Genomic DNA, 19,288 nt, shown 5'->3' with positions numbered 1-19,288 from the left:
GAAGAGGCCACTTTTGACACCAGCAATGAAAAAAACATCTCCTTTGTTGCAAGACTCTTTTGAACTCTATTTTGACACTTTTGACCACATACAGCCCTGATGCCAACCCTTTAGACTACATATTTTGGGTTAATGTCGAGGGGAAGGTTTGTAGTGTCTGTCATCCAAACACCGAGGTCTTCAAAAGCCACTGTCAGCCAGCACTGGGACGCCATGACAGAGTACTACATCTGCAGTGGGTGGCAGGCCTCCCCACCCCAGAAGTCATCATTGTCACTAAGCACAGCTACATTAATGATTAAGAGAGCTCAGATGCACATCTATTTATAGTATTAATTTTGTTGAAATTCTATTATTAATAAATGAATTATATCTTGTCGAAGTTTAAAATTCAAAGTGTTCAGAGTTTAATGAACCACTCGGTGTAAGATATTGATAAAGATTATAAAACAAAAAAAAAGAATAAATGTATTTAAAGATCTGAATTGGCTGCATTGGTTTGGCAATGCAAGGGTATCAGATAAAAGTGTAAACTTTTATCTGATACCAACTGCTGATGGTATTAGCAAAACTGTTCAAGACTTCAATACAGTAGTTCAAATCGGTAGTCTCAATGTTTTCTTTCAGGCAATATGGACGTCGAATATGAGGAATACACATACATAAAAAAAATGGAATAACTTAATATAAAATTTTGGTACTATATTTCTATTAACTTTAAAAAGAAAAAGAAAAATGGTTGACTCTATCTGTCATTGTATGTATAAGGATTTGGAACTTGTTTGTGTTAAAAAGTTGGCCTCTGGTATTGGTGAGGGCCAGGCAAAAAATAGGATGCCAAATGTTTAGTGAGAGCACTATGTTGGGATACAATAGGTACCAACATTGGTCAAATCAATGGTATGCGTACTTTGTTTCAGTCAAAACAATATCAAATACTGCATGATATAAATTGATTTTAGCCAGTGTGTTCTGTATTAGTATGTGTCCCTCATCTGAACATGAAACTCAAGTTTTAAGAGGTCTCTGTAGAAACGGGTAGAAGTCGATCATGACTAATTTGCTAAAAAATAGTTTAAGGTATTCAAGCAAGATATCAGAGCTGTACAGTGTACAATTATTAGTACAATGGTAATATGTTTAACAGTGGGATTTCCCTATCTTATTATACCTAAAGGGGGTCACTGGTCCCTCCAATTCCAACAGTTAGTATGAGACTGCTGTGAAAATAGCCCCCCCCCCCCCCCACAAAAAAAAAAAAATCCAGAAACAATGAATAAGATTTTCCTTCACTGAATACTTGCTTGTACTACATATGAGTCTTGATGATACCCTTCGGCCCTTTGATCCTGTCAAGCATATTTTTAAGTACAAATATTGATAAATTTTAAGTTTGTTATAATAATTAATAAAGATATATTCCCTTCTTACTAGATTGAATCTTAAATACGGAAGAAAAGAGATGATTCACTATAATATTAGCCTTTTAACGAGAACTCACAAATTAATAGCTTCCTTTATGAATAAAAAGGAGGGTGTATGAAGTTGTGAAAATTCCTTAAATACTACATTTTATTCTTTTGTCGCTATGAAAAAGGTGTTTCTCACTCTCCATTTCTATCAATATATCAGGTTAAAAGATAAAAATTTCTGAGCGTTTTTCTGCTAGATTTCTTAGTGAGTTATATCTCAAGATTAATAAATTGCATTAAAAAAAGTCTTAAGTATACTTATGGGTTAAGTGTACACTAAAAAGAGTTCATTTTTTTTGTTTGGTAAAGCTAGTCTTACAGCGTTCCAAAATGTAAGTAAAAAAGAGAAATTTGGTACCTTCTTCAGTATCACTACAACCAAGATGAAAAGGCAGAGCATACGGCCAAAAAAGTTGTGCTGTTTATGGACCCAATACAGTATCAAATGGAACATCAAAGCGGCGGTTCCAATGATTTCGTTCTGGCAATATGGACGTCGAAGATGAGGCATGCTCTGGTAGGCCAATAATAAAAAATATCCATAGAATAATTGAAATCTTCTAGCTGGACTTTCATTTGAGCACTTATTCCATTGCCCAGGAACTAAAGATTAGCCAGAAAACCGTTTGGAACCATAAGAAAAAGCTCAATATATAGATGCCACTCGAATTGACGCAAAATAACCTTTTGGATCGAATTGATATTTGCAGCTTTTTGCTGAAACGTAACGAAATCGATACATTTTTGAAGCGTATGGTGCCTGGCAATGAAAAATGGGTTACATACAAGAACAAAAGCCCAAAAATATCTTGGTTAAAGCACGGTGTAGTGGCTCAAAATATTGCCCAGCCCGGATTAAAGGCAAGGAAGGTTATGTTTTGTTTTTGGTGGGATTGAAAAGGAATTATGAGCTGCTCCCATCGGGCAAAACACTCAATTCAGACTTACATTGTCAACAACTTACCAGATAGAAGCCGGCAATCGACCAAAAGCCGCCAGAATTGGCTATTAGAAAGGGAGTTATATTCCATCAAGACAACGCCAGGCCAAATACATCTTTAGCGACGCGCCAGAAGCTCTAGGAGCTTAGATGAGAGGTTTTATTGGACCTGCCATTAAGTCCAGACTTGGCGTCAAGCAATTATCACTTTCTAAATCAGTTGCAAACTTTTCTTGATGGTACGAAACTACCCTCAAGAGATATTCATGAAAATGAGCTGGTCAAGTTTTTTAACCTATAGGGACGAAGACTTCTTGGAATTCGAATTATGAAATTGCCTTCAAAATGGACAAAAGTTATCCAACAAAACGGAGATATTTGATCTAAATCGGATACTCCTAACTAGGTTAATTTTATTGTCAAAATAAAGCGGAATAATGTTTAGAACTTTTTATTTCATCCATTATAAGATTAGGATATTGCATCCAGTTTGAGTTTTTGTTTACATTGCGCCTTTGGCTATTTTAGTTACGCCTAAGAAGTTTTTGATTTAATAGGCTTGTTTATCTTAAAAAAAAAAATGAATGTATGAAAAAATGAATCCTAAAAACACGAACCATATTGAAGTAGTCGTTGAGAGTAGCTAAAAAAATATTAATATTTTAAGGAAAGGAATAGTATGAACTCTACGAAGTCCTAATAATATGAACTATTATCTTATGTCGCTTCTATGACACGTATTACATCTGCTCCACTCATCATGAATATTTTCAATAATAGTCCTTCGATTTTTTTTTATTTAAAAAGATAAATATCGAGGATTTCCGATTCTTTATAAAATCAAGATTTTTGAGATGTTGGTTAGAAAATATGATTAATTCTTTTCAAAACAAGCTAGTGAATTTTCTTTAAAAAAAAACACATTTAATTTATCACTTCTAAAATTATTTATTGTATTGTAATTTTTCAAAAATTATTTTGACTTAGCACCGGTTTGATGAGCGAATAAATTTTAAATACGATGAGTTCTTGATTATTTTATTTTCTGTTTGTTAATTATCAATACACTACAAATTTTTAATTGCATCCATGATATTTTTAAGCCATTTTCTTTCTAAAAATTTACAAAATAATGTATTATATCATATTTATTCCTTAGATGTTTGATGCATCTATTAAACTTTGTATGTAATATAAATAATAACAATCTTATATGTCAAAGAATTTATTACACAAATGAACCCACTTCAAATCGAGATAAATAACAAGGTATGCTATTAAATTTAATCAAAAACCCAACTTGTGTTGACTCAAATCTTTCTTCAAATCCATCAGAATGAAAATGAATCACAAATGGTTTTGAATATGTAACTATTGGAGATTTTAATTCCTTTATTCCTAGAAATGGTCCACAAAAACGACTTGCCGGAAAAGATGATTTAAAATCCTAAAATTATAATAAAAATACATAAGATTTAGTTTGAACTTTTTTTCTCTGAAAAATATAATGAATGCAATATCCCACCAAAGACATTTACGTATATAAATTATATTTTTCAAACATTTATATTATGTGATTCAAAAGGCAAATATAACATTATATAATTAATACAGCATGTCATATAAGTTTGTTGGAAAATATCTAATAATAACATTGGATCTTCTGAATTAGGCTTATTTAGTTTTTGAAATGGAAAAAATATATATATATATATATACGTTATATAATTATAAATGTACACTTCTGGAAATATCAGAAAATGATTTCTATAAAGCTATGATGGTTATATATGTAATTATATACAGAAAGTCGCATATAGTATACACAAATTAAACCAAAGCCCTAAAAAAAAAAAAAAGATAACAGGCCCAATCAAATACAATTTTTCTCCACTAGGAGTCCAGAACTAGGGACTTTCCAATTTTAATAACTTAAATAATAATTAATATGGATTTTTTTGATTAAAAAAAACTATTATAAATTAAATATTTTTCAAAATGTAATCATTTGGGAGAATCCATACATCAAATAGCTTTGCCGCTTACTGAGACATCTATCCATATGTGTATTAAACTGTCAGTTTTTTCATAGTTATGCATATTATTTCTTGTATCGAAGAAGAAATTCTCTTATGAAATTATTATTGTCTCTAGAAAATGATATTTCTAATTAATCCAAGTGCTAAAAAATTGTGATACTGATTGAACTTCCAAATTGTGTCTATACTTAGCTGGTCCCTTTTTTGGAATTGGTAAACTGAAGAATCAGTTTTTCTTTCCTTAGCAGATGTTATTATTATTTAATTCCTGAGTAATGAACATCATTTCCTAAATAAATTCAATTATATTCAAAACCTGATTGAATATTCGTGTGTGCTCATAAAAGATGGAGCGTAACCTTGAGTACTTGTTGGGGAGTTATAATTGTAAGTTCTTGTTCGACTCAAAGTAGAATTAGGGATCGACATCGCAGTAATTCTACCAAATGCCCTTGTTTATTTCCTTATCTCATTCCTCCTTTGTCACAGCTGATTTTAGTTAGTTGATCTAATGAAACGTAATGAGCATTATTTTTTCTCTACACAAAAGCATTCTTCAAATTGTAAGGGTTTATAAGGGTTACCATGTTGATTTCGGTTTCTTTTTTAATATGCCCACTGTACATCACTACGGATATACATTGAACATGCATGCATAAATAATTTCTAATTGGCTCTATATCATCAACTTCAGGAAATTTAAAGTTAAATTATGCATTAAAAACATTAGTGTAATTAGAATATATTTAGTCTAATTTAATTAAATAAGTCATTACAGTATGCAACAGTATTTTTACTAGCCGACTATAAATAATTTAAACTATAAATTATTTTTATAAAAATCCAGTTTATAACCAATTCGATTCAGAGCCATATTTTGAAATAAAATAACTATATAAATGAAAATTAAAAGTAATATTAATTCATGAAAAAAAATTAAGCTGAGTAAAAAATATATATTTAGATGTTGTTGAATTTCAAAAATTTCATGCTGTGGAACGATAAATTATTTATAAAGTTATATTGTATCCATTTTCTATAACAAAAGTTTAAAGGATTTGCCGTAAAGAAAAGTTTGATATTGATTGAGTTTTTGACATTTTTATTTTTAATTTATGTAATTTTGTAGGAAAAAATGTTCCCAAATTGAATATAATTATGTCCATTATTTGACTAATTTCTAATACGTAATTTTAGAGGTCAGAAGATTAAAATCAATTTAAATATGTTTCATATTTAAGCAATTGGATTTGTATTCATTACAAATTAAGTAATCTATTCGACTTATTGATACTTAATGACGGAACTTTTCACACAAACTTTTTTATTCCTCATTTATTAAATATTCCATAAGAAAATTAAAAGTTAAACTAAAAAAATTAATCCAAATCTACCTTTTTTGATGGGAAATCTTTTTAAGTTGTAATATAATTTGTATTCTTTAGTTTTAATTATTATTTTAAAGCAAATTTAAAAAAAAAGAAATGCAAAAGATATTTATTAAATAAAATATTTCATTTATCTTCGATTAAATATATTTTTAGTTATTTTACATGGAAATGATTATCTGAATCGTAATTATACTCTAAAAATGAGAGTTTTTTTTTTTTTTAAAAAAAAAGGGCCTCTAAAAGCCAAATCTATTGCAGTTGAAATTTTTAATAGTTATTTTCGTATTCTGCGACTGAAATAACAATAATAAATGTAGGTTTTATCCGAAGGGCATTCCAAGACATACATTTTGGTGCAAAGTGACAAAGCTCAAAGTGAAGCCACGCTACATTTTAAGTCTGGTTGATATTTCTAGGGTTTTAAATTAATTTTTTTTATTTATGTACTGTGGAAGTGATGGTTGCATTTAAGAGAAACGAAATATTGTATTCCTTTAAATCAGCAGACTTTCTTAGTACGATTGAAAAATGGAGTGTGAATGATGTTTTTTTCTCAAATTTGAGATGCTAATATAAGCCTTTGTTAGTTGCATAGAAATAATATATTATATTAAGATGTACAATAAAAGAAATAAGTCTTCAGGTTCGGATGGATTTTTAATAGATTACTACTAGAAGTATAATTATCATTGTTCCCTTAGCGGGGAAAAATTGTATGAAAAAGCTAATACTTATAGTTGTTTAGAGAAATACATTTAAATCGGCAAACTCACCCTTATTCCCAAGAAAGATAAAGATCCAAGATTTGACGGTAATATCCGTCCCTTGACAGTGCTTAACACATCATATAATAGTGGTATCTTAGCAAAAAGAATATAAACAAATTTTAGCGGCATATTACATCCATCGTGAAAGGGATTTCTTCCTGATATAGTTATGGAAGGTGTGAGCAGAGGAATTAAAGATTCGATTCCGGAAGCAAAAAGGAAATATTCCGATTTGGAAGCAATTGTTATTGATTTTATTTAAGAATTCTACAGTAAATCTCACCAATGGGGTTTAAAAAGTTTGTAGGCACAAGGCCTAGTAGATAAATTTATACGAATTGTAGTAGTCTTTGTGACCTTTTCACTTTCTATGAAAGGGATGATAATATTTTTCAAGTGAATAGAGTCTGTCTACAAGGAGACCCTAACTCTCCTATGCTATTTATTATTTCTTGAAATCTTATGCTGTAGGAAATAAATTCATATAGATACATAAAAGTATAAAAATAGCTGTTCTGGTGTATAAATTAGAAGGTTTAGCGTATGATATTGCTACTATTTACACAGGAATTTAGGCAAATATTGAATACTTTGAAAATCAACATGAAAGAATCGGGATCAATTCTCAATTTAAATAACTAATAAAATTGCTAATTTCAAATTTATTTAATTTAGATAGCATACATGTGACTCATTTTATGAAAGTGAAAGGAGAGGGAGATGTTCTTAAAATTATACAAGTACCGAGCAAAAAATTTGAAAGGCTACCAGTAAACATAATTATTGTTTTAAAGAAAAAGTAAACCGGCAAGAGTTCAAATATATAATTAATCCTTTTTTACCAAAAACAAAACAAAAACAACAACTCATATTTTAAAATTAACACACCTATAGAACATTTAATGCAGGAAAGTTGAGGAATTTTGTGACTTTTTTAAATTCCCTGAAGGACGCACTCAAACCATCTCATGGAAACGGATCAATCCCCCCCAAAAGGAACGTAGACTAGATTGCTGCTCTTTAAAGATTTTTAGGAAATTATGTTATTTAAATCGTTTTGGCGAATTTTTGAGAAAGGCCCTTGATTTAAATACTTGTAACAAATATTTTTGAAAAAAAAGAAAAAAATTTTACAATGGAAGAAGAAAAAGGTATGCACCACTTATAATTCGCCAGTTATCTCGAAATATGTCTACATTCTTGAAGGATAAAGCCGAAGTCCATTCTGAAATGGCGCATAAAGTATTTGAGAAAATGAAATGGAAAAAAAGAGGTTTTGGTCTTAGAGATGGTTTTTATAATTTTTTGAAGATGATGGGAAATGTAAGGTACATAAATATTTTAGATAACAAAACCTTGAAGCAATCAATTTTTTAATTAAAAAAAAATGTATTCATTTATAGTTGAGTCGAAAGTCTTGGTCGATGATGAAATCAAAGAATTGATCACAACAAACTTCTTTTTTTTTAACATGTCCTAAATACAAAGGATTTTCATTACTAAATGTACATATACCCGTATGTGTACATTGCCAGATATGGTCGCCTTTAAAATAAAGGCAAAACTGTATTTGTGTAAAGTTATAAAGCAAGAATTTTAGTGGTTTTATTGACTCTTATAATGTATCTCTTTTCTCCTAATTTCGATTTCTACTGTGTGTGAAAGTAAATATATATAAATAAAATTGTACCTTTATATTTAACTTTTTTATGTACACAAGTGATTTTTAAAGATATGCTCATTTTGAGAAGAAAGTCAACTTTTAAGGTTTATCTTAATGTTTTAAATCGCAAATGAGATAGGTTTTTTAGCATTTTGTCTCAGCTTGGGAAGCTACAAATGTATACCAATGGAGGCAAAATGAAATATAACATTATACGTATAAGAACCTCAGCAGAAAGGAAATGGATTAGTAAGAGACACATAAACGAAATATAAATATACTTAACTACATAAAATAGTTAAACATTATTGTAATTGTTTCCAATTTTATAGACCTAAAAAACGCTTTCAGTCCCCTAAATGGGTATTGGAAAACAAAAAAAATATCAACAAACTTCAAAAATGTTTTTTAAACAATTTAACCTTTCATTTAATTTAAAAAAAAACTTGTTCCTCATCTGTTTTATACAGTTAAATCTAGAGACCCTTAGAGTTTGTTCGTACAGAAAGAAAGAGATAAATGTCGTTTCAAAAAGATATTGAGGAAATACTGGGGAAAGGTTTCTTATTTTTACGTTCTATTACTTCAGATATTATAAATTTATTTTGATTCTCAGTAACTGCTGGATTGGAATTTAAAGCAAAATCGACACTGAAAATTACGCTATAAAAGATTAAAAACCTTTTTCCTAAATAATTTTTTTCTAGATCTATCATCAAGAAAATCCTGACTGAAGGCAATATGATTACAGACTCTCGGGAGATATTGAATCTTTTTCAGTTGCGCCTCCAAAATACTCTTGGTAGTAAGAGAGTTAATTTTCTTCGGCCTTAATTAGTTAAGCACTCGATTTTTACTAAATAAGCTATAACTTCTTTTATCAAAAATAACTTTTAAGATGGGAAAGCTTCGGGGCCTGATGGTGTTAATGGAAATTTTTTCACTCAGTGCTTTGATGGTGTTGCTTCTTACCAGGTTGAGATAGGAAAGTCCATTAAAATATATGGGCATCTCCCTAAGTCGTTGACGAAGAACAGGAGACCAATAACTGTGCTTAATGAAAGCTATAGAATCCTTTCTGGTATTCTTGTAACCGAAATTGAGCCAATTTTTAATTATAAGCTTGGTCTGGAACAGAAAGGATTCCTGAAGGGGAGTACGATTTCGGACGTATCAAGAAATATTCCAACTGGAATTGAGAGTGTACAAAATAAGGGGAGATTTGGTGCAATAATTGCATTGACTTCTGCAAGGCCTTTGATATCCTTTTACATATTTTGAGAGCAATAAATAAACACCTTCCTAAAAGATTTTCAACCCAATTAGCGTTCTTCTATACCATGGTACGTCGACTATTGTATTGGATGATTTGGAAAGTGATCAACATACTTTTAAACAAAAGTTGTCGCCAGGGTCGTGCTTCAGCTCTGTTACTTTTTGCAGCAGGGATGAAAGATCTTGGAGATATCAATATTTTAGGAATTAAGTGGGAAAGTAAAGGAACCTCGTATACAAACTGGACTGATCTAAACGTTTTCATTAATTTTTCGATTTACAAATGGAAGAAATTTAATCTCCAAAAAAGAATCGACCTCTTAATTACCAAATTGTTCTTGCTACTCTTTATAACGCAACTTATATTCCATTGTTAGCCGAGAAGGTCATCGACGAAGGATATTGGTGGCTCAATAATCTTTTTTATCGAAGATACTTACATTCCTTAAAAAGACCCAAAAGTCAGTTGCGTGGAGGATGGACTTTGCTCTCTATAATTATTCAGAATATTTATCGAAAGATTCTAATTGACCTTTCCAGAACTCGGAGTCTGAGTGGCGTGCATTTATTTCGTCCCATCCTGCCTTCAATTGGTTAATGCTTGTAAAGATTTTATTAATGCCAAAATTGATGAATTCTCTCATTCTTGGGCTGCTGTCCAGAGGATTATTTGGAAAGGTTCACCAGTCTTTTTATCCTCTTCTATTATTGACATTGTGCGTCCCAATAGTTTTAGAAGTTTTTGTATAAAAACCTCATTGACCCAAAAAAGTTGGAATGGACAAAGTTTTATAAGAATATAATCTCATATATATGATCTTGAACATAATTCTTCCTTCAATAATTTAATTTTTTTCTTCCTACTAAAAAGAGCTCCAATCATCCATCCATCTCACTCCAATTCCTTGGCACTTAAGAATGAATTTTCCTCCGAACTCTGAAGAACAGGCCAGTAATATCTGTGATGGATATTTTATTTGTTTGAATTTATCCAAAACATGGAAGAAGAGGATCAAAAGTTCCATATCTAAAATCAGGGATGGAAAGCGATTTACTGCCCAATTTCAAATATCCTCGGGTTGTTTACTTTTTAATACTCCCAGTAAAGTCTGCGGCAAAATTTTCAACACATTTATGCAGGCATTTGCGAGTTGCCTGGCACTACAAATTTTGAGAGATTTTATCACTCTGATTATAACTGGAATTACAGAAAAAATTATAAACGCCTTTAATTTTATTTGGTCTCTCCTTAAAAATCCAAAGTGCTCCTACAAAAATCAAAGCTACAGAGTTGGTCTTATCAAGCTGTAAAAGCATGATTACAGAGAAGTTGGCACTAGTGGAGCTCATCAGTGTCGAAGATATCAGAGGTATTTTGATTTCATCCCGATATTCTGCTTTCTCTGTTAGGATTCCAAGGGCGTATCAGTCTTCATGGAAATATGCTAGGGACATATAACACTACCACCAATCATTGTTTGCCATGTGCAATTATAAGAAATTTAAAAAGTATTCCGGATCTACAGAATAATTATTGTTTTATTCTTTTTATTCTGTAACAACTTCTAATTCTTTTGTGTTAAATTTTTAGCTATTTTGTGGCTTTATTTATTTATCGTCAAATTTTATAGTAGGAACGTTTTGTTGTAAATGGATTGATTACTAACATCATTTATAGCAATTTTCGAAGATGTTTGACTTTGGTTTAGGGAATTAATTTTAAGCTAGTATGTTTATTTATATATATACCTTTTTTATATGTTACTTCTTTGAATAAATAAAGTCATAAAAAAAAAACACAAAAAAAGATTATATATTTTTGGAATAATGGAATCAAAACAGTACTTGGTCATATTAAAAGATTGCATATTATGATTTTTGAAAAATTTATACTTTATATAAGAAAAATAAACAAAAGTTATTTCATATCAAGAGAAGAGGGGGGCTTAGCCCCAAAAGATATAACACCATGATTATGATTTTCTATATATATAGGGGGGCTTCAGAAAGAAGCTAGCGACGCCATTGCATCATATTATACTCATTTTGTTATATGTATAATGAAATTTTGGGATCTATAATAGTACTTATTTTGTCATCATACGAATGACACATATGTGGCATGTCAAAATAAAAACAATCTTGAAAAATCAAAAAAGGAGTAAAACCCAATGTATATTTGACTTGATATACACAGGCCAATATTTCATAAATATATTTGAGTCAATTATAGGCCTTGTATTCAAATGTGTGGGATGATTTAAAGTACCCAAGAACTTAAGCTATGATTTGGGACTTATATTTGATTATATAAATCTATACTGTCACTATATGGTCTTTCAAATGTATTAAGTGAATTTATTATTCTTTTATTGTGATAACCAATTTTGGCTAATTCAAGTGTAATTTGCAGCGCCACCAAATGGCTAATAAGAATAATTTGTCGATAGAAATTGACTTTTTTGTACAATAAATAATCTTTTCAGAGGAAATGATTTAAAAAAAAAAACATTTAAAAAATTGTTTTTTTCCTTGAAATAGCTTTTGTATAAATTGTTCAATTTTGACATATGTTTACTCCTCATTTTTTTTTTTTTGATAAGAAGTGTATATATTTTTTAATAAAATTGTAAAATTTAAAACTCGAAAGGCTATGTGTAGCCTTTTAATATTGATTAATACGGCTTCAGTTGCGCCAGAACCATATGGACCACTGATAGACCACTTTGTTAGACTAAGTGTAATATTTATATAATAAAATTGTAAGGTTGCGTTACTATGTATCTCCCACATTTTGAAAAAATAAAAATAAGAAAAAGTTTAATGTACATGAATGGAAAACTGGTCTTTAAAAAACTATATTATGATAATTATTTACTTCTGGATGCATTCCTTGGGGAATATAAATATAGTCTTTTTCACATTGTTTTTCAATAATTGATCGACGTCCCGTTGGTAAAATGCCCACATCAAAACTCGAAGATGTAAATGTTAGTCCACAATGATCCTTTGGTAACTCAATACAAATTGAGTAATCCAAATTATTCAAATATCCTGAGAAAGACATAACAATAAGAAATAAATACATAAAATTAGAATATAAGAATCAAATCAAATAAAAAGTTACTTGCTTATTACAAATCAACTATTTTCAAACCAAAGGTAATGTTTTCATTTCACTTAATTTTTTATCCGAATATTTTTTTAAATATATTATGTTGATTAAAGCATATTATAAGCACATATATTATAAAGAAGTTTATGGACTAAAACGTGTATATATATATATATACATTGGAACAGCCATTATTACCTGTAGGAACTCGTTCTCCACAAATTGGATCGGAAGAATTAAAGCAAGGATCATAATTTCTAATAGTTCCACCATAATTAAATGTTTTGATATAACCCGTGTGAAGATTTTTGAAATATTGGGTACACCCTGTTCAAAAAATAACTCTGAACTTTAAAGACAAAATCATATTTACTCAAAAAATACTTTGTACATCAAAAGCGTATTCTCTTTTTTCACTTTATTATTATTTTTTTTTGCCCAAGTAAAATAAGTAACAAAAGAAACTGGCATTTGCATTAAAAAAGTTATTTAATGAGTGTTTTAAGGATTTAATATTTTTTTTTGTTTGATCTATTTATTTTATGTTATCAGAACATTAATTCATAAAAATAGTCCTTTTAATTCCTTTATCATTACATATACGATTGATTTATTTCAGTTCTACCTTCATTTCCCAACTATTCTATTATTAGAAAAATAGTCTTTTGTTGGTCTAAAGAAGGGAAAGAAAAAAAGTGTACGTGTTTCATGTATAAAATATTCCTTGATTTATTTAACTAATTATCTTACCTATTGGAGCTAAATGCGGATTGTTAAACTTAATTAATGAGCTTGTTTCGTTAAAGGTTTTTGCACAGCCACATGATATTTGAGTCACAAGGATTTTAAATCTTTTATTCGAATTTTCTTCACTTTTAAAGCTACAAGTAGAATGAAATGATAATGAAATGTTACTTTATGATAGGAAAACGATCCAACAAACCTCTTGACTCCATTATTTTCTATCACTAGTTTTGGAGAAGCCAAGGGCTTGATAATAAAACGTAATTGTGTCTTTTTTCGGGATTGCACATCAGCATATAAATGATGCTTGGAATTAGATCCTTTAAAAGCTAATAATAATGATACAATTATAGAATATAGCTCTTTACTTACCGCAAAGGATGGGAGTTGGACTTTCAGAGTCAATTTCAAACCTGTCTTTAGAGCAATCCCCATGAACTGGAGGACTAATTTCAAATTCTTCAAAATCCAATCTTATTTGACATGTTGATTCTGAGCAATCATGAGAAATCTGAAAAATATAATACAACATTGGAATTTATAGTTTGATATAAATGCTATCTGATTGATAAAATCTATTTGATATGAGATTATCGAATTTAATTTATTTAGAGGATATGAAAAATACTTACTACCAAATGGCAATCAAGAGTTTCGTTTGGTAGGGAATCAGGGTATAAGGGATTAACGAAGAAAAAAATCTTATCATCCACCGTTGAACCACATGTATACTCTTTATAATGTGTACCTGGAGTGAGAAAGGAAATCAAATCAGTGTAAATTGACAAAAATAATCAAAATTCCATATTCCAATAAAAGATTAACCAAACGAGAATTACTTTTAATTTAATGACACGTATTGGGTTGGAATTAGAAAGTAATATTTAAAATATATTTAATAAGAATAAGTTTGGCATTTCGGTACTTAGTTTAATCAATAACTAGACATGCACAGTACTAGAATTCCACCCTGAATTTCTACTCAATATTCACCAAAAGTTATTTTTTTTTGAGTTTTTTTTCTCGAAAATCCATAGGTATTCACAAAAAATTTCACAAATCAATTTTTTTTGTTCTGTTGCATAATTTGCCAGAATGGCCTTTTTTCTAAGAAAAAAAATTGTTAAAAAATTTTACACTTATTTTCGCGTAAAATTTTTTCATTCTGACGAAAAAAATTCGAATAAAAAGCAAAAATTTCTTTTTTGGGGGTGGTGGGGAGGGGGTACACTCCTCCTGTCCACCCCCTGCGGACGCCCCTGTACCCTAATCCTCATTTTTTTAAAAGCACATAATCAATATATATAGAGCTGGTGAAGAACTTTTATATATTTTTTTTAAATGTTCCTTTAATTGCTCAGATGGAGTTTCACTGATTTAAACATTATATGTAGTATTACAATTACTCCATCTGATCGAGGATTCTTCTTTGAACTCAAAATACATAATGTAAATATCTTCTCCAGGAACAACCAAGGTGTGAACCTACACACATTGAATTCAAGATAATAATTTCTCCTAAGCGTGTTGTCCATTGAGCTACATTCTTCTATAAATTTTTGTATATAAATTGCATTGCTGCAAATAGTGTTAATAAAAAAAATCCGTATTGATATTATTTCAGAATTGATATATTATGAACCATTAAATAGAGTTGATTTAAAGACTTACCATTCTCCAAATCTTTCTGTCCATCCCTATTCTAAAATAATAAAAATAAAATTAATATTATGTTTATACAAATTGATTACATTGAAGGAAATAAATACGATTTATTATGTGTTTTTGTGAGCAATTAATTAATTGAATGAAAAAAGAATATATATATATATTAATAGAATATGGCTAGCAATCTCGTTACAATATTTAATATCTATAAGGTGGTACTCCAAATTATGGGAGGGACCTGGACTGCTGCTAGATGTATACGAATTGACATTATTCTTATACATATTCTTGAAATAAATTTCTTAAATACTTTTTATATATATATAAAACCAAAAATTAGATTAAAAAAGAAAAAAAATTGATTTATTATTTATGTTATTTACACCCTCAGGAACCGCAAAATGAAGTTTAATATCGTTACAAAAAGATATCGCAAGCAATTTATGACATTTCTCGAGCTAATCTTTCCTTCATATTCTATTAATTAACTATATTCGAATATTTTTAAGAAGGTAAAAATAATGAAACTGTTAAAATGTCCCAATCAAATAATCAAAAAGAAGAACACAATTTGTAAATATTAACACGTTGGCTACATACGCTTCAAGTGATAGAAAAGTTTGTAAACCTTCCCCTATTTCCTTTTAATTTTTTTTTCTATGTTTATAAGTTATCACTCATAAACATAGGTTATAGACCCTTACAATTATTCAACGGGTTAGATTACCTTGCATAGTCATAAGGAGAGTAGTTTTTACATAGGCGTTATCTATGGTGAGATTGACTAAACTTCTTTGATTGACTCAGGAATGAAAATTTGCTTGAAATCAAGACATTTCTAATACCTCTCACAAACAAACTAAACATATGATTTAGCTGAAACAGTAAATACATGTTCATGGCGAGGGTACTAACATAAAAAATCACGTATACCAAATGTACCGTGCCCGCAAAATTTTGACACACCTCGTATTTATAGATTATATAAGTAAGTACAAATATTCGTTTTATGTTGCATGGTATGTTTCTACAAGATATGTGGAATACTCTTCATGAAAATCTAAGACATCTTATTTGGCTTAATAAATAATCGAAGTTTATAGGAAAAAATCGAAAGACCGAGAGTTAAGGACCAGTTCTAAGAACTAACAGTCTTAAAGATCGTTGCCAAGGACAGTCAGTCCTAAGGACAGATATGACTGGTCCTAGGAAAGACGAGTGAAAAGAAATCCTTAGTAAGCTTCTAGAAAATATAATAAACAATCTTACCTCTATAATAACTCCTTGTACAGTGAAGCATACCATAAGTATATATAAGATGGATAGCATTCTTGGAATCATATACATAGGTAGATGTGTAAATGATTGGTAGAGCCTCTATTTTTATGAGTATATTTATATAGTCTGTTCATAGAGGGAACAGGTGCTAAGTACTTTCACAATTTTTAATTTTCTTGGTACTAACATACATACATAAATCAATCTTAAAATGATGTTAATTAAGTTAATTAGTTGAATATATATTTATGTGTAACATTATCTATATACGAGTATGTTATAACTTAATTATACCTACGTACATACTCAATCATACTTAACCAGGGGCGTCCGCAGGATTATATTTTTTTAGTTAGCCCATTTTTCCCATCTATTGGGTTCTCCTTAATTTAAATAAAAAAGTAATTGCTTTCAAGCTTAGTAACAGCTGATTCATATTTAAGCATTCAACGTTCTGAATAATAATAAGAGATAAAAGAAATAGAAAATAGACTACTGATACAAAATAGTTTCCCAATAATTTGTCGATATTTAAACTTTTATTATTTACCTTTTTTCTCATATTTTCGACCACTACTGACGGGGAAAATGAATGGATTAGTACATTTATCTTTACTTTAGTTATGCACATATATGTGCCGATAACATAAAAGAAGGTTGAAATTTTTTAGAAGAAAACGCAATATAAGTTTTTTACTTCAATGAAAAACAGAGAGGAATTTTTAAAGAGCCAAAAACAATATTAAACCACTGAAAAACTGTCCAACAAGTTATTATAATGAATGATACTTGTTTCAATTTTTATATAAACATATTATATACAAATTCAGTCAATTTTATCGTGCGGTATTTGAAATTTAAATCGAATTTCGATATCATCAATATAATCAATTTTAGTTGGTGAGGAATATTCTTAACTAAATAGCTAAATAGTTCTATAGATGGTGTTTTAGCCTTCTTATATCAACCTGGGAAACTAAAATTGTACGCCCCTACGGAAACAAAATTTAAAAAAAATAATATTTTACCTACAAGCACGTAAGCGGAAAGGAATGGATTAGAATGAAACCCATGGATGAAAATTAATACATATATTCTTAACTACATAAAATAGTTACAATATTATATTCCTTTAAATAATCGAATCAAAAAAGTACTTGGTGATATTAAAGAGGTTGTGTGATTTTAAAAGTGAATAATATATCCAAATGTAAAGTAATCATATAAGTATATAGGCATGTAAAACTTATCAACACATTTACTTATTTTTCCTCTTTTTTTTCAAAATTTAGTAGACTATCAACATCAACAGACTAATTGCAGCGATACACTGGCCCTCTAAAAAAGGAAAAAATGAATAATGGCTAGAACGTTTAATAATAATTGATGATATTTTAAATGTATTTTAATTTTAATTTATTTAAAACAAAATCGATTCTTGAGTGTCCTCTAATTTTTTGTTATTTGCAATGCTAATAAAACTGCTTTGATAATGAAATTTGAAGCGTCTTTATCTCATATACTAATGGTCATATTTTTTCTTATGTGGACAAATGAATTTATTCTTTGTTTTCAAGAATGTATTTTATATTTTTCAGAAATATACATATTATATAAAACCTCAAATAAAACTCTATCAGCTTATGAAGAGGTAGATGGTTTATAGAACAATATTAGAGTTAGATTTTTGGTTATTTCTTGGTCTCAAGATAATGGAACCTCCAATTCCACCACGACTTGGCTTTCTTAAACGTCTGTTGTTATTACCAAATCCGATATTACTGTTTCCAAACCCGTTATTATTGTTTCCGAATCCGTTGTTACTATTTCCAAATCCTTTGTTATTGTTCCCGAATCCTTTGTGATTATTTCCGGATCCGTTGTTATCATTTCCCAATCCGTTGTTATTACCAAACCCATTATTGTTGTTGCTTCCGAACCCTACGAAAATTCCTCCTCCACATCTTGGAGTTGCACAAGCTTCATAAGAAATTTGTCGGAGTCTACCAATGTTGTCTCTCCTTTTGGATCGTCTCGTGTCTTGATAAGTGTGGCCGGGTTCTACATAACACCCTTTTGCCCCTGTTTTATCCACTGAATTGGAATTTCCTTGTTTTATTCCATTAATGTCTTGAAATGCATAATTAGAGCATTAGCCTCCACAGTTAACGGCTAAAGAGGGTGCATTGAGAGTAATGTCTTGAGCTGAAGATATGGGTACAAAAAAAGATACAACCAAAATCTTTCCAATCATATCGATGAATGTTATTGAACCTTTGTAAAATATATTCGTCGGCCCAAGTATGTATGTCTATACAAGCTATGATAAATTTAAAGATGCTTTGATGAATGAGTTCAAGATCATCTTTCCTTTTATATACATACATAAGTTAATATAATCAGAATGGGTATGTCCCAGAAATAAACTGGCACACTTTTACAAAAAAAAAAAAATATATTATTTCCTTCTTAATAACCTAGGGAATTCCATGTAGTGTAGTTAGAGGATTCCCTCCCTCCTCGTTTACCTTTGAAAATATGATAAACCACTAGTAAACAATGCTTGGTTCTTGAAATTATTTATATTTCAAAGAAATAAATATCTTTAAGGGAATTCCAAATATTTAACAGTAAACTGTTTTCATAAAGTGTATGCATTTTCGAACCGCAATTTTTTCCTACTTTACTCTTATTTATAATTGCGAATTAAATTGCATGGTTAGTTTATGTACATATTGTATTTTTGTCGTAGAATATGAGAGGCAGTTACACATAGTTTGTGTTATCAGCAAACCACTACACGTGCTGATAATACTAAAAGACAAATGTCATAAGGCAAGTCGATTCCTCCATATGATGGACCAGTGGTCTCGTTGGAAACTTCTGAGGAAGAAAAGAGTGGGGTTTCGGACCGATGGGAATTACTCATGAGAGTC

At 29.7% G+C, this 19,288-nt stretch overlaps 1 protein-coding gene and 1 pseudogene across 1 annotated transcript; both read right to left on the bottom strand.

The window, feature by feature from the left end:
• Positions 1-3,512: 3,512 nt before the first annotated feature.
• On the bottom strand, positions 3,513-16,428 carry LOC121129879 (uncharacterized). The gene is made up of 9 exons (XM_040725585.2): positions 16,344-16,428; positions 15,078-15,108; positions 14,039-14,154; positions 13,779-13,917; positions 13,606-13,726; positions 13,413-13,543; positions 12,861-12,989; positions 12,426-12,601; positions 3,513-3,859 (listed from the first exon to the last, which is right to left on the bottom strand). The coding sequence occupies exons 1-9, from the start codon at positions 16,419-16,421 to the stop codon at positions 3,641-3,643; spliced, it is 1,140 nt and encodes a 379-aa protein (XP_040581519.1). The 5' UTR covers positions 16,422-16,428; the 3' UTR covers positions 3,513-3,640.
• A 1,204-nt stretch (positions 16,429-17,632) lies between these two features.
• On the bottom strand, positions 17,633-18,677 carry LOC139907251 (uncharacterized; annotated as a pseudogene).
• Positions 18,678-19,288: the final 611 nt, after the last annotated feature.

Source organism: Lepeophtheirus salmonis, chromosome 14 (assembly GCF_016086655.4).
Source record: "Lepeophtheirus salmonis chromosome 14, UVic_Lsal_1.4, whole genome shotgun sequence".
Classification (NCBI taxonomy): domain Eukaryota; kingdom Metazoa; phylum Arthropoda; class Copepoda; order Siphonostomatoida; family Caligidae; genus Lepeophtheirus; species Lepeophtheirus salmonis.
The sequence above is the reverse complement of the archived record's forward strand: the minus strand, read 5'-3'. Positions and strand labels throughout refer to the sequence as shown.

What these genes read in the sequence shown, in the direction of transcription:
- LOC121129879 (XM_040725585.2), bottom strand. Translation starts at nt 16,421, where the DNA reads ATGTATATGATTCCAAGAATGCTATCCATCTTATATATACTTATGGTA. An exon ending in TACAAGGAGTTATTATAGAG is followed by an intron (nt 15,109 to 16,343) that starts GTAAGATTGTTT and finishes TTATTATTTTAG; the next exon opens with AATAGGGATGGACAGAAAGA. An exon ending in CTCTTGATTGCCATTTGGTA is followed by an intron (nt 13,918 to 14,038) that starts GTAAGTATTTTT and finishes TATATTTTTCAG; the next exon opens with ATTTCTCATGATTGCTCAGA.